Source organism: Schistocerca piceifrons, chromosome 1 (assembly GCF_021461385.2).
Source record: "Schistocerca piceifrons isolate TAMUIC-IGC-003096 chromosome 1, iqSchPice1.1, whole genome shotgun sequence".
NCBI classification, from domain to species: domain Eukaryota; kingdom Metazoa; phylum Arthropoda; class Insecta; order Orthoptera; family Acrididae; genus Schistocerca; species Schistocerca piceifrons.
Window position 1 is genome coordinate 840,389,100 of NC_060138.1, and position 26,790 is coordinate 840,415,889.

Sequence of the window (26,790 nt, forward strand, 5' to 3'; positions counted from 1 at the left end):
CCATTGGTCCATATTGATGTTGTTAGTACATGGATCCCCATTCATACCAGATTGGAAGTGGTCTCTGGCTGGCTCTACTTTGACTCTGTAATCATGGTTTGCAACCCCTGTCTCCCTCCTCACAGACCACCTATGGCTGTTGCCCTAACTTCTATCCTTCAGCAAATACCCCCACCCTCCCTCCTCCTCCATAGCAATTATAATGCCAATTGCCCCTAGTGGGGCAGTGCTTTTTCATCTGGTCAGGATATTGTCGTAGTTCATCTTCGTAGAGACCACGACCTATGCCTTCTTAGTGATGGTTCCTCTACCCATTTCAGTGCCGCTTATGGCACTTTCTCTGCCATAGATCTTCCGCTCCCCCTCTTCCTTCATGACACTGGTTGCCGCATGATGACCTCTGTGATAGTCCTTCCTGCCTCCCAATGGCCAGGTTGCCCTACTAGCCATTCCATTGCAACAATTGGACTCTAAATACCTGCCAGGTCCCATTTGCCACCTCTTTGCACATTATATTGATGAAATTCTTACAATTATTCACATGCCACCAGCATTGCCGTCCCCCATTTGATAGGCCCTGTTCACTGTCGGCCGGTTCCGTGGTAGAGCACAGCCATTGCTGTTGGCTTAGCCATCCACAATCACCATCAGATATTGCAACGTTTTAAGTGGCGCCCATTCTCGACTATTCTTATTATCTTCAAAGTCTTGGTAACAAAGCCTGTTACTTAATCAAATAGACCAAGTGGATGTGTTGGAAACACTTTGCTTCCTCCCTATGTTCTTCGGTCCCTACATTACTGGTGTGGGCTACACTCCGCACCCTCAAGACTGTCAGCAGCAGTCTTCCATCCTGGGCCTTGCCCTTCCAGGTGACTTTTGTACAGATCCATCACTTCTTGCAGAACATCTAGCAATCCATTGTGCGACGGCATCGGTGTCAGCATCTCAACCAGCCGCCTTCCTCCTCCAGAAACAGCGGGCTGAAACTTCCCATGGCAGAATCGTACAATGAACCTTTTACTGAATGGGGACATCTTCTGACCTTCCCTCTTCCCACGATTCGGCCTCTGGCCCCAGTTCTATCCATAACCATTTCCTTCAACACCTCGAGCCTCTTCAACTCGAATATATTCTCCGAGTGTTTAACCATATTTGGCTCGAAGGTGTTTTCCCGTCTCAGTGGAGGGACAGTATTGTAGTTTCTGACCTTAAGCTCAATAAGGATACATTGTCCCTCTATAGTTATCTGCCGGTCAGTCTGACCGATGTCACATGCAAGTTATTTGAACGAGTAGTGGCTCGTCAGCTCAGTTGGGTCCTCAAATCGTGTGATCTTTTGTCTTCTTACCAGTGCAGCTTTGAGGAGGGACAGTCTCCAGTTGGTCATGTGGTTGAATTGGAAACTGCAGTTCGCAGGCCTTTTCTCAGCAATGTCATCTTTTCAGTTTTCTTTGATCTTTGTAAGGGCCACAACATGGCCTGGTGACTTCACATCGTACTTACACTCCATGAGTGGGGTCTTCGGGGCTCCCTCCCAGATTTTATTACTCAGTTCCTGTCGCGCCAGTCATTCTGAGTTTGGGCTGGCAGCATTCTCAGCTCTCCGCAGATGCAGGAGAATAATGTTCCACAGAGCTTCTTATTAAGTGTCCTTTTTCTCTTCACTATTGATGGACTCGTGACCTCAGTTGGACTTTTGGTCACCCGTACTCTGTATGTGGATGGTTTCTGCATCTTGGCTAATTCCACTTGATGGCCTCTGTGGACCGACAGCTTCAGGGTGCTATATAGTGCCCTTGTGTGTGGACACTATCATACAATTTTCAATTCTCCCGTCTTAAATCACGGGTAGTGCATTCTTGTCGCCATACTATATTCCATCCTGATCCTGAGTTCTACCTCGATGACCAACATTTGATCGTGGTTCCTGAGTTTCGTTTCTCACGTCTTCTTTTTGATAACAAGCTTACTGTGTTGCCCCATATCTGCCTTCTGAAGATTGGCTGCTTCCGTAAACTCAATCTCCTTTGCTTCCTTGCTCACACCTCTTGGGGCACGGATTGTGGTACTTTTTCCGCCGTTATTGAGCCTTAGTTCTGCCTCGTCTGAATTATGGTTGTCAAGTTTATGGCTCAGCTGCCCATTCCACACAGCTTCTCTTCAACCCAGTCCACCATTGTGGTATCAGTTTGACCACCAGCGCCCTTTGCTGTAGCCTTGTCAATAGTCTTCTGGTTGACACTGGGATCATCCCGCCCCTTTCGGATTGGCAATCCAAACTTTTGGTGTCGTATGCCCTCACTGTCCTCTCTTCTGTGCTCACCCCTCCTATTCTATTATTCTCGTTGCTTCTGGACATCACCCACGTGTCCTCAGGTGGGTGTACCTGTGGGGCTCTGCTTCGCCTCTCTCAACTGTGATTTCCATCTTCCCTTTTTGTCCTGTTCCCCCATTCTCTCCCAAACACCCTGCCTTGGTTAGTTCCTTGGCCCCTGATAGATCTCTTCTGAAGTTGAAAGTCGCGATTGTTCTGGTGGTTTTCTATTGTTTGTTCTGCCTACACTTACGAGAGCTTCGGGATGCTATTGTTATGTGGGATATGCCTCCTTCTTCTGTTGGCACGGAACACCATTTCTTGCCTGCCATGTGTGGGAGGTGTTTACCATGGGACTGATGGCCTTCTGTTGGGCCCTCTACTTTATTAAATGGTCCTTCCTCAACCAAGTTCTGTTGTGCATGGACTCAGTGAGAGGCCTTCAGGCTATTGTTCAGTGTTTTTTCCACCACCTCTTGGTCTCTGCCATCCATGACCTTCTCGCTGAGCTTAGTGCTGCTACTTGTTCGATTGATTTCCTTTGGATTCCCAGCCACGTGGGTATCCTAGGTAATGAACTTGCTGATTGTCTGGCTGAGTATGCAGCAACCTGCCCATGACCTCTCTGGGAGCAGCTTTGCGACTTCGTGTCTAATTCCTTTTTGCTCAATTGTGGGCTGACTCTGGGGGAGGCCACCCGCATGTCTAATAAACTTTGAAACTTTGTGCGATCAAGGGTACTCTCACTATGTGGCATTCTTCCCTCTGCCTCTCTTGCCAGGAATCTGCCATCCTTGCTGGCTTCGTATTGGCTGTACCAGGTTGACCAATGGTTTTTTACTCTGTAATGAGCCCCCATCCCCACTCCCTTTTGTAGTTGCAGGGTCTTCCTCATGGTGGTCCATATTTTGCTAGACTTACCCGCCTTTCGCACTAAATATGTCTTCCCACCTTTCTTGTCCGGTTATTAGTGGATGACCCTCAAATGGTTATGTCCATCCTCAGTTTTCTTTGTGACAGTGGTTTGTGCTCCCAGATTTAAGTACCTGATTTTTCTTCCGGAATTTCAGTTCCTCAATTAGCATTGGTTTTGGCTTTTGTGCCAATTTGTTTCCCCTTTTGTTGTGTCTTCTTCCCCTGGTGTTGTCCCCATTGTGTCTGGATCATGGTATTGTGTGAGGGTTGAGATGGGTCGTTGGTATTGGTAGTGCTGGCACCCCCTCATGGATACTGCCTTTAGGGCACCCCCCCCCCCCCCCCCATGCTCCCCTCCCGTTCTTTACTCTTCCTGCTTCCATGATGTTCCTTTTGGTTCTTTGTTTACCTGTTTTCTTCTTCTGTCGAATGGACTGTGCTGTTTTTGTTGTTTCTCCTTTAGTTTGTGTCATCTTAGGTCGTGTGAACAATGACCTTGCTGAAGAATGAGATTTTCATTCTGCAGCGGAGTGTGCGCTGATATGAAACTTCCTGGCAGATTAAAACTGTGTGCCGGACCGAGACTCGAACTCAGGACCTTTGCCTTTTGTGGGCAAGTGCTCTTGATTCAGCTTTCCATGCTACTATATCCTGTGCAAGCTTCTTCATCTCCAAGTAACTACAGCAGCCTATGTTCTTCTGGCTCTGCTTACTATATTCATCCCTTGGTCTTCCTCTATGATTTTTACCCTCCTTGCTTCCATCCAATACTAAATTGGTGATCCCTTGATGCCTCAGAACGTGTCCTACCAACCAATCCATTCTTATAGTCAAGTTGTGCAACAGATTCCTCTTCTCCCCAATTCTATTCAGTACAGCATTAGTTACATGATCCACTCATCTAATCTTCAGCAGTCTTCTGTAGCACCACATTTTGAAAGCTTCTATTCTCTTCTTGTCCAAACTACTTATCGTCCATGTTTCACTTCCATACATGGCTACACTCCATACAAATACTTTCAGAAATGACTTCCTGACACTTAAATCTATACTCGATGTTAACAAATTTCTCTTCTTCAGAAACGTTTTCAGTTATTTTTCTCCCTGAATAGCAAAACTCATCAACTACTTTTAGAGTCTCATTTCCTAATCTAATTCCCTCAGCATCACCTGATTTAATTTGACTACATTCCATTATCCTCATTCTGCTTTTGTTGATGTTCAACTTACATCCTCCTTTCAAGACACTGTCCATTCTATTCAACAGCTCTTCCAGGTCCTTTGCTGTTTTTGACAGAATTACAGTGTCATCAGCAAACCTCAAATTTTTTATTTCTGTTCCATGAATTTTAATATCTACTCCAAATTTTTCTTTTGTTTCCTTTACTGCTTGCTCAGTGTACAGATTGAATAACATTGTGGAGATAGGCTACAACCCTGTCTCAGTCCCCTCCCAACCAGTGCTTCTCTTTTGTGCCCCTCGACTCTTAGTAACTGCCGTCTGGTTTTTGTACAAACTGTAAATAGACTTTCACACCCCGAATTTGACCCCTGCCACCTTCAGAATTTGAAAGAGAGTATTCCAGTCAACATTGTCAAAAGCTTTCTCTAAGTCTATAAGTGCTAGAAATTTAGGTTTTTTACACTTAATATATCTCCTAAGATAAGTCGTAGGGTCACTATTGCCTCAAGTGCTCCCACATTTCTATGGAATTCAAACTGATCTTCCCCAAGGTTGGCTTCTACCAGTTTTTCCAGTCATCTGTAAAGAATTCGTTTTGGTATTTTGCAGCCACAATGTATTAATCTGGTAATTTGGTAATTTTCACACCTGTCAACACCTGCTTTCTTTGGGATTTTAATTGTTGTATTCTTCTTAAAGTCTGAGGGTATTTCGCCTGTCTCATACATCTTGCTCACCGGATGGTAGAGTTTTGTCATGGCTGGCTCCCCCAAGGCTATCAGTAGTTCTAATAGAATGTTGTCTACTCCCAGGGCCTTGTTTCAACTTTCCACGCAGTATCATATCTGCCATTTCCTCTTGATCTACGTTCTCTTCTGTTTCCATAATATTGCCCTCAACTATATTGCTATTGTATAGACCCTCTATATACTCCTTCCACCTTTCTGCCTTCCCTTCTTTGCTTAGAACTGGGTTTCCATCTGAGCTCTTGATATTCATACATGTGGTTCTCTTCTCTCTAAAGGTCCCTTTAATTTTCCTGTAGGCAATATCTATCTTACCCTTAGTGATATACGCCTATACATCCTTACATTTGTCCTTTAGCCATCCCTACTTAGCCATTTTGCACTCCCTGTCGATCACATTTTTGAGATGTCTGTATTCCTTTTTTCTTGCTTCATTTACTGCATTTTTATATTTTTTCCTTTCATCGATTAAATTCAGTATCTCTTCTGTTACCCAAGGATTTCTACTACCCCTCGCCTTTTTACCTAATTGATCCTCTGCTGCCTTCACTATTTCATCTCTCAAAGCTACCCATTCTTCTTCTACTCTTTCTTTCCCCCGTTCTTGTCAATTGTTCCCTAAGTCTCTCTCTGAAACCCTCTACAATGTCTGGTTCTTTCAGTTTATGCAGGTCTCGTCTCCTTAAATTCCTACCTTTTTGCAGTTTCTTCAGTTTTAGTTTACAGTTCATAACCAGTGTTTGGTAATAGTCCACGTCTGCCCTTGGAAATGTCTTACACTTTTAAAACCTGATTCCTAAATCTCTGTCTTACCATTATATAATCAATCTGAAACCTTCCAGTGTCTCCACATATATGTATACAACTTTCTATCATGATCCTTAAACCAAGTGTCTGCGATGATTAAGTTGTGCTCTGTGCAAAATTCTATCAGGCGGCTTCCTCTTTCATTCCTTACCCCATTCCATACTCGCCTACAACTTTTCCTTCTCTTCCTTTTCCTACTATTGAATTCTAGTCCCCCATGACTATTAAATTTTCGTCTCCCTTCGCTACCTGAATAATTTCTTGTATCTCATCTTACATTTCTTCAATCTCTTCGTCATATGTGGAGCTAATCAGCATATTAACTTGTACTACTGTGCTGGTTGGTGTGGGCTGCGTGTCTGTCTTGGCTGCAATAATGCATTCACTATGCTGTTTGTAGTAGCTTAGCTGCACTCCTATTTTTTAATTCATTGTTGAACTTACTCCTCTGGTTATCTTGAGTTGTATATAAGAAGCATAGAATTGTAAAACTGTGGTTTATTGGTTTCTCCTTTTGCAAGTATGTTAATTATTGTGCATTTTGTAAATGTCACTGGTAGTATGTCACCCTCATAGCATACACATATAACATAGTACAGTTGTTATTTCACTCGGAGCTAGTTGTTTCACTTATGCTGTAGGCATTTGTCTAGGGCGCGAGAATTTTGGGCAAAAATCCAGGAAATTTCAACAGGTTGTGTTTAGCCTTAATTTTCCCTGTTACAAGTTTTTTGTCTTACGATCACATAGTGCAAGACAGTAGGTACCCTGTTTGGCAGTTATATGCACGGGTTAACAATGAAACGGTAATAAGCAGTAAACTTGTATCTACTCATTGTGCTGCCATGGATAAGCTTCTTGACCTGTACTGAAAAGACTGCAACACTCGAAGAAGAAGAAGAAGAAGAAGAAGACGTAAATATGAGAGCAGATAGTCTTTTGACACTAACTCTTGTCCCGTCCCCTCATGCTGTACGTACCATAGAATACATCATTCTTCCGATGACAAATCTGAAATGTGTGCTGTCCAGAAATACATTTTATGCAATTTTGTTTATACATAGAATGATGTAGATGCATGATTTGGAGTTTGGAAATAATATGAGTGATTTTTTCCTTGTGTGAAGTATAATTAAGTTAACCATAAATCTCAAATCTATTAGTTCCTGGTAGTTTTTCAGGGGCAGTAGTGTAATTATATTTTCCCGGACTTCTCTGCAAAATTTTTAAGCATCTGCAAAAAAAGATGGGGGGTCAGGGGAGTAAAGCCAGGTACTTGCAGGTACAGCAGTAACACTTTTGAATTTAAGGAGCTGCCAGATCATAATGCAAAAATACCAAGGCAAGACATTTGAGATTTAAGCTTTGCTGTTGAGAGAAGATCCCATCTTGTACAGTAAATTCAAATCGGGAAAAGTGTAAATAAAGTCAGATGCTGAACTGGATGTTTTTGGACATGCATACTATCATGTATGTAAAAACAAGCTATTAAAAGAGCAAGCATATCTGATCAGCTTGCAAACAACCTTTTGGGTCATAATTAATTGGGATTATGTGATGTTTTTATTTCTGGAAGGGTTTGCACTTTTTTCCAGACTAAAAAAAGAAGTCAAAGAAGACTAAGGAAGTGATGAGTACTGTAACAGCAAGACAAAAAGAAGGCCTGATGCTTGAAGTGAAGTGTCGTGAAGTGAAGTCGTGGTGGTGGTGGTGATGACGACTGAGAGGGGCACACTAGAACTCAGTAGGCTGTTAATAGGAAGTTGTTTTCTGAAAATTGTTCTCTGACTGAAAACAAATATTTTTAATCATCGCTAATGAACTGCAGATGTGAGCCATATTTGATTGATAGATTTTCATGCTTGGTTCACACTTTTTTCATAGAATATTATCAAACACTTACTTATCCCACTTGTTGCTTCCCAGTTCAGTGCCTTTCTTCATGAGTATATCCTCCAGATACAGCAAATAATGTCTTTTACCATTGAGGTTTATTTGTCTAAAATGATCATACATCCCTATGGGATGTCATTAGCCTCATTGTAAGCTTTGTGTTGCACTTTCCAGCCTTAAAGCTCATGCTGTCTCCACATTGACCTCCACCTAAATCATTCAAGTTCATTCCCAGAATGAGAGGAAAAATATTTGGGAATATTCTTAAATCTCTGCTGATCTGTTTCTGTTGGAAAACCTGATGTTTACACACCAGCTTGTAGGGGTTCGCTTTCTTTTATTTCTTCGTTTGTTGTCCTCGGTGTTGACATACTGGCTGAAAAATGGGGAGTGGAAGTCAAACACTGACTACTTTAAATGATGTAGCCGACAGATGCTCAATTGCATTTCGCAGTCTTTTACTTCCACTTTTCACAACCCCCCCCCCTCCCCCCCCCCATATACACATTTAGTACGGCCGGTACACTATTGTTTAACTTTCCATAAGCCTCATTAATAGTTTGCAGGCAAACGTCCACATACTGCTACAATATTTTACTGCTGAACATCTAAGAGCAGTAAAAACCTAACCACAAAGTTCACAGTTCTTGAAGAATAGAAAGATACGTATGGAGCAGACATGTCATTGTTTTAACACACGGCCTATTGCTGTAACACTTATTTCGCTATTAAGTTGATGCATTGTTGTCATTGTAAGCAACACAGATTTCTCGTCTGAAACTCGGCTGTGGACTGACTGTGTCAGGACCAAAAATCGTGGGTCCTTATATATCCTCACAATAATGGGTACTGAAACTACACAGTGTTTGAAGTTTAATTTACTGAAATTACAATTAAAACTTAACTCATTTAACTAACTGAATACATTGAAATAAAATCTGTCCTTTTAACAGTTTCTTCTACTATAAGAGTTAGGCAGAATTATTTGTTTAAATCACGAAATAAACAAATATAGTTATGCAAACATTACTTTTGACAAAACTGTTAATTACTTTGGAATTAATTAAGGGCTGGCTTTGCTTACATGTTTTCGAATAGAGCCACATAGATACTTTAAGATTATTAGCATTTTGTCTTCCAAATGTTTATAATTACTGCAGAATTTATACTTGTTTATACATCTACAATAGAATTTAAGTTACCAAACAATTACTGATTTCACCCTATAACAAAAGATACTAACTAGGAATAGTCGAAATAAATTAGAAAATCAATTACATACATAAAACTAAGCACAAAATTAATCTGGTGCTATATTATTTAAAACTGGGGGCCAACCTTTCTCTTTTATGAAAATGCAGATTATAGTCATGTATGTTAATGCTAATTAGTTAAAATTGAAAGGAGGCAGATGGCAAAACAAGAAGAGAAGTAAAAAGTATCCCAGCTTGCTTCGTCACAAGCTGTTAATCCAATGGAAGTAGAAAACTTACCTTATTATTTTGTGCAGAAATGTTTTGACACTTTACATATAGTGAAGAAATAAATGTAATTTTGTAATGACATGGCACTGTTACTTCATCATTATGAATAACACTTACAGAAAGAGGCAAACAAGAAAAAAAATTAATGAATTATTAATAAGAACTGCGAGTAAAAAAAAAAAAAAAACCAGTAGGTTTGGAATTTGATGATGTGCTCTTCTGTTTTATAATTTTCTTTTTATTTCTGCATCCAAGATGCTGAAATCCAGAAGGAGTACCAGGATAGTCTATGACACTGTTAAACAGTTCAGTAATTACTATATTCAGAGTGACACATATTTTGTAAAATGCAATGTTTGTAACATATCAGTCGCTCAATTAATGAAATGCACCAACAAAACGGTGTTCAGTAGTATGTGGAAAGTGCAGAGCAATTAAAGAAAAAAAGGATGAACTACACAGTGGTTACAGTACAGTGAGACAACAGTTTATTTGGGGGCTCTGTCACCTTAAAGTTGAAAAAGTAGAAATGCTTTTTAAGACGCATTGGCAGCATTTCTAGCGTGTTTTATTTCCTTTTCCTAGCTCAACAATAGGATTGTGTCATCATACCTAGAGAAAGATATGAGAATGTCTGTTCTCACTTGAAAAAAGTTATACTTTCAGTCTCTACGTGAAGAAAAGGCATCACAAAGTAGACAATGTGTAGACATGATCCAGTGCATTCTGGTCCAGATGAAACCACTGATTTGTATTGAATGTTTTGGTGAGGCCCTGAATGGAGACTAAGCGAAGCTCATGCTTTTGCTGCATTGCTTATCCTGAGAAAACAATCAGCTTTACCATGATGCAAAGTTTTCAACAGTGTATGTTTCGTATTGTTGCCTCTTGGAGTAAAGTATGATAGAAAATGGGTAGTGTTTACAGACAAAACTTCTTACATGTTACCTGAATTTTCCAATCTCAAATCTATTTTCTGCTACTTAACATGTGACCTGCATCATGTACACTACTAATCATCTGTGTGAGACAAGTCGGGATGATTCCTGTGGGAAGGCATGGCCGATTTCCTTCCCCAGTCTGATCTTGTGTTCCATCTTGAATGACATTGTTGTTGACAGGACAATAAACCCTAATCTTTCTTTCAGCTGTAACTAATGTTTACTAAGTGTTGATACCTGTGCCAGTGTGATGAGATTTAATTTGGTTTCTGTATCTTTCCTGGGCTAAAACGTGATCTGTATTATACCAAGCATTATTTCTTTGAGTATTTCAAGCTTATTTTTTGTATTAGGAGCCTGGAACCAAGTGTTTTTAAGTCTCTTTCCTAGTGCCCAAAAAATCCAGTAGCATTTTACCTTCTCTACTTTTTTCCATATCCAAATTTATCACACCATTTTAAATTTTGGTGTGTGCCCACACAGGCAGCTAAGTTACCTGTGGTCATTTAGTTATCATTTTTCTCTGTTATTTCATGCATTTCCTCTATTTTATCATATATAGCTTTCCTTTCTACATATTTCCTGTTTGTAATTGGAGAGTAAGATTAAACAGTTCATAAGTATATTGGGAACTTGGAACGTTAAAAGTTTGAACAGGCCAGGAACATTCCAGACATTATTAGACAAATTAGATAGATACAGTGTAGACATTACAGCTATTCAAGCAACTCGGTGGCAGGGGGAGAGTAGCATAAAGAGGGGTAACTATACGTTTTTCTATGGAGGTGTGGAAGCTCACAGTTCCGGAACAGGTTTCACAGTACAGAGAAAAGTGCTTCACGCAATCAGAGATATAAGGTTCATTAGTGACCGACTATGAGTTATAGTGTTGTCTGACAGGTGGAATAGACTAGTAGTAATTAATGTACACACACCAACTGAGGACACTGAAGAGGTTGTTAAAGATGGTTTTTATGAAGAACTAGATCAACTGTAGGATGAGCCCCCCTCATACGATACAAAATTAATCGTAGGTGATTTTAATGCGAAGATAGGTATGGAGAAAGCATTCCGGCCTACAATTGGGAAAGAAAGTTTGCACAACATTCCGAATAATAATGGCACAAGGGTGGTTAATTTTGCTGTTTCAAAAGACATGATTGTTGAGAGCACATATTTTAAAAGGAAGGACATTCATAAAGCAACTTGGGTCTCGCTGGATGAACACACCCGAAACCAAATTGATCATGTTCTTGTAGATCGGAGATGGCACACTAGTATAGAAAATGTTAGGACTTTCAGGGGAGCAGACTGTGATTCTGATCATTTTCTTGTAGTTGCCAAAGTTCACCAACGGCTATCTACAGCAACATCAAGGTGTCACAATGCAGAACTTGTTAGTTTCGACACAGACAGGCTAAATGATGAAAACCGTAGAGGAAGGTACATGATAGAAATTGCAGATAGGTTTGATGCTCTCGGGACACACGGAGATCAAGACGAGGATGAAAATAAACAGTGGATCACCGTGAGGAATAATATCAAAGAGGCAGCGAAGGTCACAATAGATACAATTAAGAAGAACAGGAAGAAACCGTGGTTTGATGAGGAATGCAAGAAATTGGTAGAGGAAAGGAGAAAAGCGTGATTAGATTGGGATAGAATGGGAGACAGAAAATGAGAGGAGTTCCTGAACATGAGAAGGTGAGTTGGTCGTAGGCTACGGGCAAAGAAGAGAGATTATTTGAACAATCAAATTTAAAAAATGGAAACAAAGAGTAAAACAAAAAACATTAGGGAACTTTACCTAGACATAAATGGGTATAGGAAGGGGTTCAAGGCTAGGACAAATGCACTTCGAGGGGATGCCGGGGGAATACTGACAGACCCCAGTGCTATATTAAGTAAATGGAGGACATATTTTGAGCATCTATTAAATGTACACCAGGAAGCAGGAAATGAGCAGGCGTACGAAATACATACAGCAGAACCTCAGATAACTGAGCCAACGTTAAAGAAAGTAAGAGATGCAATCAACAAATTGAAAAACCATAAAGCACCAGGATCAGATTGCATAACTGCAGAATTAGTTAAAATGGGGGACAGAAATTGATGGAAGTGGTTCTCAAAGTGATAACTTAAGTATGGAACTCGGAGATGATATCTGAAGAGTGGCAAGAGTCGATTCTGATCCCAGTTTTTAAGAAGGGCGACAAAATGGACTGTAGTAATTAGAGAGGGATATCGCTATTACCAGTATGTTCCAAAATTTTCTCGAATATTCTGCTAAGCAGGCTTACACCATATGTAGATGAAGTTGTGGGGGATTACCAAGCTGGCTTTCGGAGGAACAGATCAACTATAGACCAAATATTCACCCTGTGTCAAATTTTGGAAAAGAAATGGGAATACAATAAACCAGTTCATAATCTTTTCATAGATTTTACAAAAGCATATAATTCAGTATTGCAATCAAAATTGTACAGAATTCTTTTGGAACTTGGAATACCAAAGAAGTATGTTAGACTTATAGAAGAGAGTTTGAAAAACACAAAAGGTAGAGTACGCGTAGGGAAATTGGAGTCTGAAGAATTTGTAATAAAGAAACTTAAGCAGGGAGATGCCCTGTCTCCGCTACTTTTTAATTTAGTCCTAGAATATATTGTACGAATGGCAGCAGATAATTCAGAGGGTGTGGAGTTAAATGGAAATATTAAGATATTAGGGTATGCAGATGATCTAAACATCATTAGTGATAGGAAAGAACTTGTAACAGCAAATGTGAATGCATTAATCGAGGTTAGTGAAGATGTAGGTCTAAGGATAAGTGAGGACAAAACTAAATACCTGGTTACTACTAGAATGCCAACAGCAGTGGATCAGGAAATGTTAAGAGTTGGAGACACGCAGTTTGAAAAAGTGAACACATTTAAGTATCTAGGCGTGGACATCACTTCGAGAAATGAGATTGAATCCAAACTGAGGAAGAGATGATAGGCAGGAAATGTGTGCTACTTCTCACTGAATAGATTACTTTCATCACGGATATTGTCTAGGAATTTAAAGATTAGAATATACGAAACTATTATTCTACCAGTTATGCTGTATGGGTGTGAGACATGGTCTCTCACTGTGCAAAATGAAAAGCCATTTCAAGTATTTGAAAACAGAATTTTGAGGAAAATTTTCGGAGCAAAAAGGGATGACATTAGCGAAGAGTGGCAAAAACTGCATAACGAAGAGGTTCATGAACTCTATTCAAGCCCTATCATAATCAGTATTATTAAATCACGTAGGCTGCGATGAGCGGGTCACGTAGCTCGAATGGATGATGGCAGGGCAGCGCGCAGAGTACTGGTAGGGCACTTAGAGGGAAAACATCCTGTGGGGAGACCGAGGCGTAGATGGGAGGACAATGTGAAGGCTGATTTGAGGAGCCTAGGTATTGAAGGTGAATGAAAGGAAATAGCCCAAGACAGGGACAGATGGCAAAAATATGTTGCTGTGGTAATGGACTCTTGAGTCCGGTATGACCAGTAAGTGTGTGTGTAAGTGATACGTATATTAGATAAGCTTTCAGTTTCATCTTCTGTTTGTTCCTTAGAACAATTGCTACACAACTTCACCACTTGATCCTGACTTCACAGCAAAATTACTTCTGTAATCAGCTGATATGAAGTCCTCCATGCGTTTTGATCTAGATTATGCTGTTTCATTATTTTTTAAATTATTCCTGCTTTCCACCCTTTAGTAGCATTCTTGTATTCTGTACTGTAGTTTTTTTAACTCCTTGTTATTTTTAGTTTTCCTAAGACTTTGTTATAAAATACCTGATAAGCTTCGTTGTAGTTCCCTTCTCTGTTAAAGTATTATGCATGATTCAAGAATCATGATTTCATCTTAATATCTTTCCGCAAAATTTAGTGCACATTTAGAATAATTTGAAGTGTTGTGTGGTGCCTTCCTGCTCCTTCCGCTCCCGCTCCTGTTCCCCTTCTCTGCTCAGTAGAAACCTCAAGTAACATGATGGCACCAGTTAGTATTCAGTTATATTTTTTGATGTGATTTTTCCAAAGTATTTAGATGTGCAAGTCATTATTTTGGGTAATTTAAGCTTTATAAATTTAATGCTGTTACAGACAGCTGTTTTGCACCATACTTAACCAGAAGAATGCAAAGTGTTATACTAAATAATTCAGTGAACACAATTGTGAGAAAGAATATTTGTAATTAAGAAGAAATCACAGGAATCAATGTTGTATAAATTATTGTTTTTTAAATATGTGTGATTGACCTTCCATTTAACACAGAAAAAAAAACTTGACAATGCTGACAGAAGCCACAAAATAATACTTGATAAGTGGAATATAAGATAATTTTTGTTCCTCGTTTTGAAGGAAAAGTAGAACCTGAGGCTTCCAACCATCTTATTTGTTCAGCTCTTTTCATTAGTTTAATTTTAAGCTATTGATTTCCTTGTTCTATACTTCCATTGTATGTCCCAATATAGAGGAAATAATTAAGTAAAATATTTTTAAAGCTGACAGACAACTTTTTTATTCCAGGAGAACCAGATGAAAGCTGTACGCACACGTTCTCGGAGTGGTCCAAACCTGCTTGCTGGTGTAAACAGGCCCTCGCCATCTGTAGCAACAGTGGCAATGCCTCAGACCACATCCCAAGAGGTTCCGGCAGTTGTTGGTGCCAGTCAGGGATTGCAGCCATTGCTGTTAGCACAGTTGTTGTCCAACAGTAAGTCTGTATGCATTGTGAATTAGATAGGTATAGTTGGTTATGTATTTTTTTTTTAATAAATTTGAGAGCTATGTTTCTGCACACACAAATTTTACCCTATCACTAAACCTCAAGGTCTTGAAAACAGTGTCTTGTTTTGTCTCACTGAAGACTTGCCCAGGACTCTGGATGTTTGTTTTTGCATGTGCAACCTACTTCATTTCTCTGTAATTTTTTTTCCAGGCGTTCAACTATTTTGCAGCATATGTATCATTCTGTCAAGCAAATCATGCATGTAGGAGAGCTTATGTTAATTACCTGTACCACTAAACACTTATTTTTATATCCATACCACAGTAAAAGAAAGAAAGATGACTGTCACACATAAAAAAAGATGGATGTAACACTTTCAGAAACTAGATGTCTATATCTTTTCTGTGACACTAGCTGAAAGTTCAGAATTATGAACTGTATGTTAGACATCTGTGCTTGAAGATAAGTTTTGACAATTAACAATTGAGACCCTACTTAAAAAGGAAGGGGGTGGGGGATTATTGCAGTGCACCAAAGTAGATAGTCAAGTCTTCTCTGTTTATAACACTAAAAAAAATGAAAGGAAGGAATGTTTGAGTTTTTTCATCCTATTGCCATCAAGGTCATTAGAGCTGGAGGACTATGAGCTCAGTGCAGTCGAACAGTGCTGGTTCAAGAAACCACCCGCGCATTCAACCTGAAGGAATTCAGGCAACACACAGACAATCAAAATCACATTAGCTTGTTGAAAATTTGAACCTCACTGCTCTGTAATACAAATACAATACCTTAATCACTGTTTTAGTTGAAGAAATTGTAGGGTGTTGCCTGGAGACATCTGTTTCACATTCTTCAGCTGGTGGCTATTTGATTGACACTTCCTGGAATATTAAAGCTGTATGCCAGACCGGACTCAGACCTGGGACTTGGGACCTTTGCCTTTTGTGGGCAAGTGTTCTATCAACTGAGCTATCCAACCCCCCTCATGACTTTACTTCTGCCAATACCTCACCACCTACCTTCCGAGCTTCACAGAAGTTCTCCTGCACAGCTTGTGCGACTGGCACACGTGGAAGAAAGGATATTGTGGAGATGTGTTATCCACAGCTAGGGGGATTGTTTCCAGAATGAATTTTCACTCTGCACAGAATTTGAGCTGGGATAGCTCAGTCAGTAGACCACTTGCCCGCGAACCACTAATATCCCAGGTTTGAGTCCTGGTCCAGCATAAGTTTTAATTTTCCAGGATGTTTCAAATCAGTGCACACACAACCGCAGAGTGAAAATTCATTCTGGAAACAATCTCCTAGGTCATGGCTGAGCAATGTCTCTACCGTGTCCTTTCTTCCAGGAGTGCTAGTTCCATAAGTGCGGGAGAACTTCTGTGAAGCTTGGAAGGGAGATGAAGTACTGACAGAAGTAAAGTGTGAGGATGGGTCATGGGTCATGCTCAGATAGCTCATTTGACAGAGCAAGTGCCTGCAAAAGGCAGTGGTTCCATATTTGAATCCCAGTTCTGCGCACAGTTATAATCTGCCACAAAGTTTGAAATCGGAGTACACTCTGCTGCAGAGTGAAAATTTATTCTGGTATTTGATTGATAATACAAAATTTCACTAGCACAATTTTCTTGCATTTACAAAGAAATTTTCTTCTTTGCTTATGGTGGAAGACAATCCTTTGAGAATGTGAGACACTCATACTGACAAAATGTCAAGATTATCAATCAATCAGCAGTCAGTCAAGGAGCCTTAGATAAATACCTCTAAGCAATATGTCAAGAAGTGGCTGCAAAAGTCTCAATGATTACATGAAACTCAGTACTGAACCTTTTGTGTTCTTTGTCATATGCCTGCCAGCTGAATTTGAGAATACAGTGTCATTCACTTTCAGGCAGATTCTAGACACACTGTATTTTGTAAGATAAAGAACAATTGTACTGTTCAACATGACCATACAAATATGATACATCCTGAACAGTGGGTGCAACATTTTGGGATGCCATTCATCAGGTATTAACCTTCAGTCCCTCAAGCAGCAAAGGAAACCATTACTCCACACCTCGCGGCCATTTTGTAACAGTGTGCTCATTCTATGAATCATATAAGTGAAACAATATGTTCAAACTTCCTTTGCCTCAGTCAAAGTGCAGGATTAATTCATCTGTTAATTGTGCTACAGTGGTGGTAGTTTGCCAACAGAGTTGGGACACCAGCTCAGTTCAACATAGCTTAACACATCCAGGCAGTAAAGCAGCCCCAGCTACAACTTTCAGCAGTGATGGCAGCAACTACAACTTATGATGTTGAACAGTTGTTTTGATTAAATTTTTATCATACTTGCACAGTGTTATCTGACAGCAAATGCGAGAAACTGTTCCATCATTTAGGTTTTAGGGAAGCTGTGAAAATCCTGTCCCGGAATATTCAGTTTATAACTCAGAATGCTCTTGCAAAATGTAATTGACCTTGTATGGTATCAGCCTTCAAAAAACATGTTTATATATACAAAGATGATGTGACTTACCAAATGAAAGTGCTGGCAGGTCGACAGACACACAAACATACACACAAAATTCAAGCTTTCGCAACAAACTGTTGCCTCATCAGGAAAGAGGGAAGGAGAGGGAAAGACGAAAGGATGTGGGTTTTAAGGGAGAGGGTAAGGAGTCATTCCAATCCCGGGAGCGGAAAGACTTACCTTAGGAGGAAAAAAGGAAAAAAGGATGGGTATACACTCGCACACACACACATATCCATTCACACATATACAGACACAAGCAGACATATTTAAAGACCTTGGAGGTACTGTTACTTGTTGGTGGGTTTGATGTGGACGGATGTGTGAACTGGCCATTGGACAGATGTCCTGCCCTGAAATGAGATCCATCCTTCATGAAATCCTCCCCACTCCACCAAGAGTGTCTTTCCGCCGTCCACCTAACCTTCGTAACCCCTTAGTTCATCCCTATGAAATCCCCAAACCACCTTCCCTACCCTCTGGCTCCTACCCTTGTAACCGCCCCCAGTGTAAAACCTGTCCCATGCACCCTCCCACCACCACCTACTCCAGTCCTGTAACCCAGAAGGTGTACACAATCAAAGGCAGAGCCACGTGTGACAGCATCCACGTGATTTACCTACTGACCTGCCTACACTGTGAAGCTTTCTATGTGGGAATGACCAGCAACAAACTGTCCATTCGCATGAATGGACACAGGCAGACAGTGTTTGTTGGTAATGAGGATCACCCTGTGGCTAAACATGCCTTGGCGCACGGCCAGCACATCTTGGCACAGTGTTACACCGTCCGGGTTATCTGGATACTTCCCACTAACACCAACCAGTCAGAACTCCGGAGATGGGAACTTGCCCTCCAGTATATCCTCTCTTCTCGTTATCCGCCAGGCCTCAACCTCCGCTAATTTCAAGTTGCCGCCGCTCATACCTCACCTGTCTTTCAACAACATCTTTGCCTCTGTACTTCCACCTCGGCTGACATCTCTGCCCAAACTCTTTGCGTTTACAAATGTCTGCTTGTGACTGTGTATGTGCTGATGGATATGTGTGTGTGCGCGCGCGAGTGTATACTTGTCCTTTTTTCCCCCCTAAGGTAAGTCTTTCCGCTCCCGGGATTGGAATGACTCCTTATCCTCTCCCTTAAAAGCCACATCCTTTCGTCTTTCCCTCGCCTTCCCTCTTTCCTGATGAAGCAACCGTTGGTTGCGAAAGCTTGAATTTTGTGTGTATAAAAAAAAAACAAAGATGATGTAACTTAATGAACGAAAGCGTTGGAATGTTGATAGACACACAAATAAACACACACACACACACACAAAATTCAAGCTTTCGCAACCAACGGTTGCTTCATCAGGAAAGAGGGAAGGAGAGGGAAAGGCGAAAGGATGTGGTTTTCAAAGGAGAGGGTAAGGAGTTATTCCAATCCCGGGAGCAGAAAGACTTACCTTAGGGGGGAAAAAAGGACAGGTATACATTCGCGCGCACACACACACATATCCATCCGCACATATACAGACACAAGCAGACATTTGTAAAGCCTTTACAAATGTCTGCTTGTGTCTGTATATTATGTGCTGATGTGTGTGTGTGTGTGTGTGTGTGTGTGTGTGTGTGTGTGTGTGTGTGTGTGTGTGTGTGTGTGTGTGTGTATATATATATATATAATTGTTGGGATCAAATTAATGATATCAATATAATAGAGGGAAACATTCCACACGGGAAAAAATATAGTTAAAAACAAAGATGATGTGACTTACCCTGCACTGTCCAGGTTTTTAAGGAATGTACACCTTGAATGGACACCATCCCCTGAAAGTACACAGGTGCTCATCAGTGGTTATGTAAGGCCCAGAGATATTAGATGTAATCATGCACCAATGAACATTTCAAACACAGCCCATATAGGTTCAGCTTATGATCCAGAAACAGCTTTTTTTTTTTTTTTTTTTTTTTTTTTTTTTTTTTTTTTTTTTTTTTTTCCACATGCAAGTTTACCATCGAACAAGAGATGCATCAGAATATCATGAAATCTTGTAAAGCTCACTGTGGCTTGTAAAATGGGTAAGCCATACTCATCTGACTGAATTACGCTCAAAAGGTTTCCCACTTGCATTGTGTAAACCAGCTATAATTACTAAACTGAAGAATGCCTGTAGTTCTATAAAGTCAAGTCCGATCCAGCATTCAAAATATGGGTCTAGAATATTACTGCCTTCTGCATGGTTATTAGTATGCATTACTATTACATTTTGCATGTGATTGGTGATAAAAGATCTGAGACTGTATGCCATTGTCTGTATTTGTCGTCTAAGGTAATGTGGAATGTGTGCAGTCTTACATATCATACTCCTGGAAGTTTCCTTCACTCATCTGGTGGTGTTTTGTCCTATGTGGCCTGTCCACTTCTAGATATAAGAGTAGGAACACTAGTTTCCTGAATACCATTATCGTCTTCTTCACATTCATTTACATCTGCCTCATCTCTGACCTGTACATCTTCCTGTCACATTTACATCAGCATCACTCGCATCGCCATTTCCAGAAATTGATTTTGTATCAGTATCACTCTTATCTATCTCAATTAAAAAGTGCTCGATCCTGTAGCCCCTTTTCAAAGCATATGCCATGATTCATTATGAGTAAAATATAGTAACATGCCTTACTTCAACAAAACACAATTTCCAACTGTGAGTTTGTTCCAGCCGTGCACACGTACGTATTTTCTACAAACTGGTTACTGGACGTATAAATGTTAGCTGACAAGGTGCATTGTTGCCAAGTTTTTATTTTCATAATAAAGTTAAAATATAAAATTGAAAATCATGTATTATATACCTGGGGTATTTACCGACCCCAGTGGAAAATTTTAAATTACTGTAGTATGAACCATGATATAACCATAAATATTTTGCCCATTTATAGTAAAAAGTCCAGGTAAAGCATATCTGGAGGATGAGACGCTACGTCCATATTGTAGTTAAGGGAACCTTCGGATCTAAACAGAGCCCCATTGTATGTTAAGTATCTATACTCACTGTCTTCAGACATTGTTTATGGGGTGTTAATTACACGAAACACTATCTCACTCAGCCAATGTTGCCTTATCTGTACACTACAAGAGACTGTAAGATCATCAGGTTTATCAAAAGGAGATGACATTTGTGACATGGTGGGCCATTGGACGGCCTGTTTCCTCTCACCATTTGTTTGGAATTTTTGTGATGGAATTCAAATTAACATAATATAAACCTAGCTTGCTAAGCAATCTCATTGCTAACCTTTCCTCCAAACCTCTCTCCCAATCCGAAACCTCTGTCCTATCCAAAGGCCTCACCTTCAGCCCCACTCCCAGATTCAACCAAACAGCCCTCGTCAAAGATTTACTGTCCTACACTCGTACTCTCTGCTGGAAGTATCACTTTGCCACGAAGAAAAATGATCCTAATCCTACCCCTAATGATACAACTCCCCAAGACACTATCCAAATTGAACCCTGCCTGGAACAGTTCCGTCCTCCGTCACAGCGGGACCCACCTCCTCTTCCTCAAAATCACCCTCTCCAAACCTTCCAGGAATTTCTGACTTCCAGCCTTGCCTCTCAATCCTTCTTAAAAAACCTTAATCCTACTCCCAACATCACCACTGCTGAAGCCCAGGCTATCCGTGATCTGAAGGCTGACCGGTCCATCATCATTCTTCCGGCGGACAAGGGTTCCACGACCGTGGTACTTGATCGTCGGGAGTATGTGGCTGAGGGACTGCGTCAGCTTTCAGACAACACCACATACAAAGTTTGCCAAGGTAATCCCATTCCTGATGTCCAGGCGGAGCTTCAAGGAATCCTCAGAACCTTAGGCCCCCTACAAAACCTTTCACCTGACCCCAACGACTCCCCGCACCCCTACCTTCTACCTACTTTCTAAGATTCACAAACCCAATCACCCCGCCGGCCGGAGTGGCTGTGCGGTTCTAGACGCTACAGTCAGGAGCCGAGCGACTGCTACGGTCGCAGGTTTGAGTCCTGCATTGGGCATGGATGTGTGTGATGTCCTTAGGTTAGTTATGTTTAATTAGTTCTAAGTTCTAGGTGACTGATGACCTCAGAAGTTAAGTCACATAGTGCTCAGAGCCAACCCAATCATCCCGGCCACCCCATTGTAGCTGGTTACCAAGCCCCCACAGAACGTATCTCTGCCTATGTAGATCAACACCTTCAACCCATTACATGCAGTCTCCCATCCTTCATCAAAGACACCAACCACTTTCTCGAACACCTGGAATCCTTACCCAATCTGTTACCCCCGGAAACCATCCTTGTAACCATTGATGCCACTTCCTTATACACAAATATCCCGCACGTCCAGGGCCTTGCTGCGATGGAGCACTTCCTTTCACGCCGATCACCTGCCACCCTACCTAAAACCTCTTTCCTCATTACCCTAGCCAGCTTCATCCTAACTCACAACTTCTTCACTTTCGGAGGCCAGACATACCAACAACTAAAGGGAACAGCCATGGGTACCAGGATGGCCCCCTCGTACGCCAACCTATTTATGGGTCGCTTAGAGGAAGCCTTCTTGGTTACCCAGGCCTGCCAACCCAAAGTTTGGTACAGATTTATTGATGACATCTTCATGATCTGGACTCACAGTGAAGAAGAACTCCAGAATTTCCTCTCCAACCTCAACTCCTTTGGTTCCATCAGATTCACCTGGTCCTACTCCAGATCTCATGCCACTTTCCTCGACGTTGACCTCCATCTGTCCAATGGCCAATGGCCAGCTTCACACGTCCGTCCACATCAAACCCACCAACAAGCAACATTATGACAGCTGCCACCCATTCCATATCAAACGGTCCCTTCCCTACAGCCTAGGTCTTTGTGGCAAACGAATCTGCTCCAGTCCTGAATCCCTGAACCATTACACCAACAACCTGAAAACAGCTTTCGCTTCCCACAACTACCCTCCCGACCTGGTACAGAAGCAAATAACCAGAGCCACTTCCTCATCCCCCCAAACCCAGAACCTCCCACAGAAGAATCCCAAAAGTGCCCCACTTGTGACAGGATACTTTCCGAGACTGGATCAGACTCTGAATGTGGCTCTCCAGCAGGGATACGACTTCGTCAAATCCTGCCCTGAAATGAGATCCATCCTTCATGAAATCCTCCCCATTCCACCAAGAGTGTCTTTCCACCGTCCACCTAACCTTCGTAACCTCTTGGTTCATCCCTATGATATCCCCAAATCACCTTCCCTACCCTCTGGCTCCTACCCTTGTAACCGCCCACCAGTGTAAAACCTGTCCCATGCACCCTCCCATCACCACCTACTCCAGTCCTGTAACCCGGAAGGTGTACACGATCAAAGGCAGAGCCACGTGTGACAGCATCCACGTGATTTACCAACTGACCTGCCTACACTGTGAAGCTTTCTATGTGGGAATGACCAGCAACAAACTGTCCATTCGCATGAACGGACACAGGCAGACAGTGTTTGTTGGTAATGAGGATCACCCTGTGGCTAAACATGCCTTGGCGCACGGCCAGCACATCTTGGCACAGTGTTACTACGTCCGGGTTATCTGGATACTTCCCACTGACACCAACCTGTCAGAACTCTGGAGATGGGAACTTGCCCTTCAATATATCCTCTCTTCCTGTTACCCACCAGGCCTCAACCTCCGCTAATTTCAAGTTGCCGCCGCTCATACCTCACCTGTCATTCAACATCTTTGCCTCTGTACTTCCACCTCGACTGACATCTCTACCCAAACTCTTTGTCTTTACATATGTCTGCTTGTGTCTGTTATGTGCGGATGGATATGTGTGTGTGTGTGTGCGAGCGTATACCTGTCCCTTTTTCCCCCCAAGGTAAGTCTTTCCACTCCCGGGATTGGAATGACTCCTTATCCTCTCTCTTAAAAGCCACATCCTTTCTTCTTTCCCTCTCCTTCCCTCTTTCCTGATGAAGCAACCGTGGGTTGCGAAAGCTTGAAATTTGTGTGTGTGTTTGTGTTTGTTATTGTTTCTATCAACGTACCAACGCTTTTGTTTGGAAGGTACAGAATCTTTGTGTTTAAATGTACTACATATATGATTAGATTTGAGAGAAGGTCATAATTTAAAGAAGCCATATTATCTACCAGCTATGTTAATACTATATGCAGTGTTCTATGTAAATGTGAATGACCAGCTATCTACCAGTGTGAATAGCTCCTGCCAAATTGTAACTAACTGTAAACTCAGTCATCTTCCCATCTTCTTTCTCAAGATGTGGCACCTCACATCACTGGTGACTTCAAAAGGTGTGTTAGTTGACAAGCTGTTCGAACCTCTTCCCCTGAAGTCCAGGCCATCCCCTCAGTGGTAAGAACATTTGATTCACATTTGAGAGGACGACACTTTTGTTCCCTGGCCAGAGTTAGCTTTTCTGTTATTTGCCAAAATCATCTAAAATAGATGCAGGGATACTTCGTTTGAGAAATCACAGCCCATTTTCTTCCTCCTTCTTTCCTATTTCAAACTATTCAATGACATCATCAGAAACACTTTTTTTCCACCTCTCTTACCCTCTTTTTGCTATTCTTTCCCATCATTTTTTGCTTTAATATCACACACTACCTTTTTAACTTGTGACTGTATGATTGTAACCAGTATTAACCCACATTTTACCAGCTTTTGTGTGTGTGTGTGTGTGTGTGTGTGAGAGAGAGAGAGAGAGAGAGAGTGAAAACTTGAAAGCCTATTATGTTCTGACATGTTAGAATTTCACTCTTGTTTGTTGATTTTTTTCATCCACTAATTTCAGTTGTCATAAAATTGAATCAAAGTTAGTTGTGCATAATTATATGTATTCTTACAATATAAATACTAGTTCCTCCAAAAAAAATAAAAATCCGAAATACAGAGATCTTGACAATCGAGCAGTGGAAAATCCAGGATGAAATAATGACAATATTGTGATAAGGGTAAATTGCTACTGACCATGTAGTGGTGGATGTGGTGAGTCTCAGACGAGCATAACAAAAAGACTGCTAAACAAACGATAGCTTCACCAAAAACCACCTCCTGAAGTAGACACACACACACACACACACACACACACACACACACACACACACGACAACAGTCCAGTCTCTGGCTGCCGAGGTCAGACTGCAAGCAACTGTGCATGATGAGAGAAGCAAGCTGGGTTGTGGAGGGGAGGGGGAGGAAAAGCAGGATAGGGGTGGGGGACGGAAAATTGCTGCTTGTCGGAGCATATAGGGATGTGGAGGGGAGGGCAGCTAAGTGCAATCGGGAATATGTTCTTCACCAGAGTTCTGACTACCTCTTGTCATACTCTGAAATGAGGAATATCCTTCACACTATCCTTAGCTATCTGCTACTTAGTAAAAGTATTATGTGCATATTAAGTATTGTAGGGGTACATATGTTGCTGATACATATTGTTGTCCTGTAATTTTGACAGTTGAGGATGAGGAGGCCCAAAAGATGCAGATAAGATGAACAATTACTTGAGAAAAAGTAAATGCTGTTTATGTAGCCCTTGATTTCAAAACAGATGTAGCATTAAGTTACATGCTGTTTGCGCTTTGCTGAATTGACATAGAACTACACGGTAAAGTGATACAGCTGCCACTGATCACAATATCTCTCACTCTGTATAAGCACCTGTTACTGCTCAGAAGTTTTGTTGATACCTAAAACTAAACTTCCATAACAACCAGAAATTACAACACAAAAAATTACTCCCAGAAAAAAATTTAGTAATGATAGTAGAGCTAAAGCCACAATTTGAATATTAGAAACTGGCAACAAAAATGTGCAGTGATACCAATCACAGAAACAATCTTACATAAAATTAAAGATCAAAATGAAATATGCAAACAAATCAAGACAAGCTATTAAAATTTGACATGTTTGGCTATTCATTGTTTAAACACATTATTTTTATATTATTTTTAGTACACGTTTGTTGTGAGATAATTTTAAAAGAAGAATAAATAAATAAATATCTGCTGCACAAATTGCAGTATATGTGAGGTGACTGATGACATTTTTGAAGTCTGAGTTTTAGTGTAAGAGGATGAACAGGTCTCCGAAGAACATTCTGGGTATTTTTAGCAATTAATAGACTCCAACATCTAGAAAATTAAATATGCAACAACTCGCTCAGTTATACTCTCCACTCCTCCCCTATTATTTTGTCTTAAAGTAGGATGTTACTACAAAATCTTAACCCATCAAAACTTTGCAGTAACACAAGGTTATGTGTAAGGAAGAAGGTACACAATGTAATTGAAGTTACTACCATGAAATAAAAGAGAATGAAACAGTTCTCATCTTGCAAGTAATATTCATTCTGGTGGTAGTCCATTTAGCTTTAACACTCGAACGGATGTGGTTAAAGTTTTAAAGTTCTGTGACTTGTGAAATGTTTTTACAAAGATTTTAGGGGAGGGTCTTAATTTGCTCACTGTGTGACAGGCTCGCCCATATTTTATGTAAGTGGCCAGCCAATGCCACTTTCCTGTGGCATTCTTCCTGCTATGTTATCGTTTTCGTTACGTTTTACTTTCTTATGTAGCATTTTCCTTCTTTTCCTGCTTTCTTTGCGTGTGTGCTTCGGTTTTGCTAAGTCTGTCCACATTTGTTCCTTTTAATATGTGTCAGGGCACTGATGACCTCGACATTGAGCGCCCGTAAGCCCCAACACACACACACTCCATTTAGCTTTAACCTCCTCAGTACTAATCTAGCATATATGTTACATCCAAATTGTATTTTTTTCTAGCTCAAGGAATAAACTAAACTTGGTGTGCCTGATTGTAGCATATACTTTACACCATCTGCTTTCAGTGCATAATTTGTTTTTATTTCTGCCTGTTCCAAGTAGATGGCAGCATCCACTTAAAAGAAAAACCTGTTTATCCCAACGTCAGCATGTTTCTGAGATATGTAGCTAGTTTCTGTTTGTTTTTAGTAATTTTGTAGTATAGTATATTTAGAACATGCTGTAATGTGTTAATATATCCTACAGCATCGAATAAATGATCATTTATTTCATAACAGGAATACCACAATAAAGCACTGGCTGTAGATTTGCAACAGTCTGTACTTTCACATTCCAGCAGCACTGTTTTTATAATTTTTCCGTGGTTGCTATACAGTTTTCTCAGTATTACACATATTTCAGTTATTTTCTAACTCA

General features: G+C 40.8%; 1 protein-coding gene across 2 annotated transcripts in view; it reads left to right on the forward strand.

The window, feature by feature from the left end:
- LOC124715014 (MLX-interacting protein) overlaps positions 1–26,790 on the forward strand; it is a 377,416-nt gene that overhangs the window by 245,631 nt on the left and 104,995 nt on the right. For both annotated transcript variants that reach the window (XM_047243067.1, XM_047243069.1), the window contains one exon: positions 14,852–15,038. In XM_047243067.1, coding sequence (XP_047099023.1) covers positions 14,852–15,038 — 187 coding nt within the window. The remainder of the gene's footprint in view (positions 1–14,851; positions 15,039–26,790) is intronic.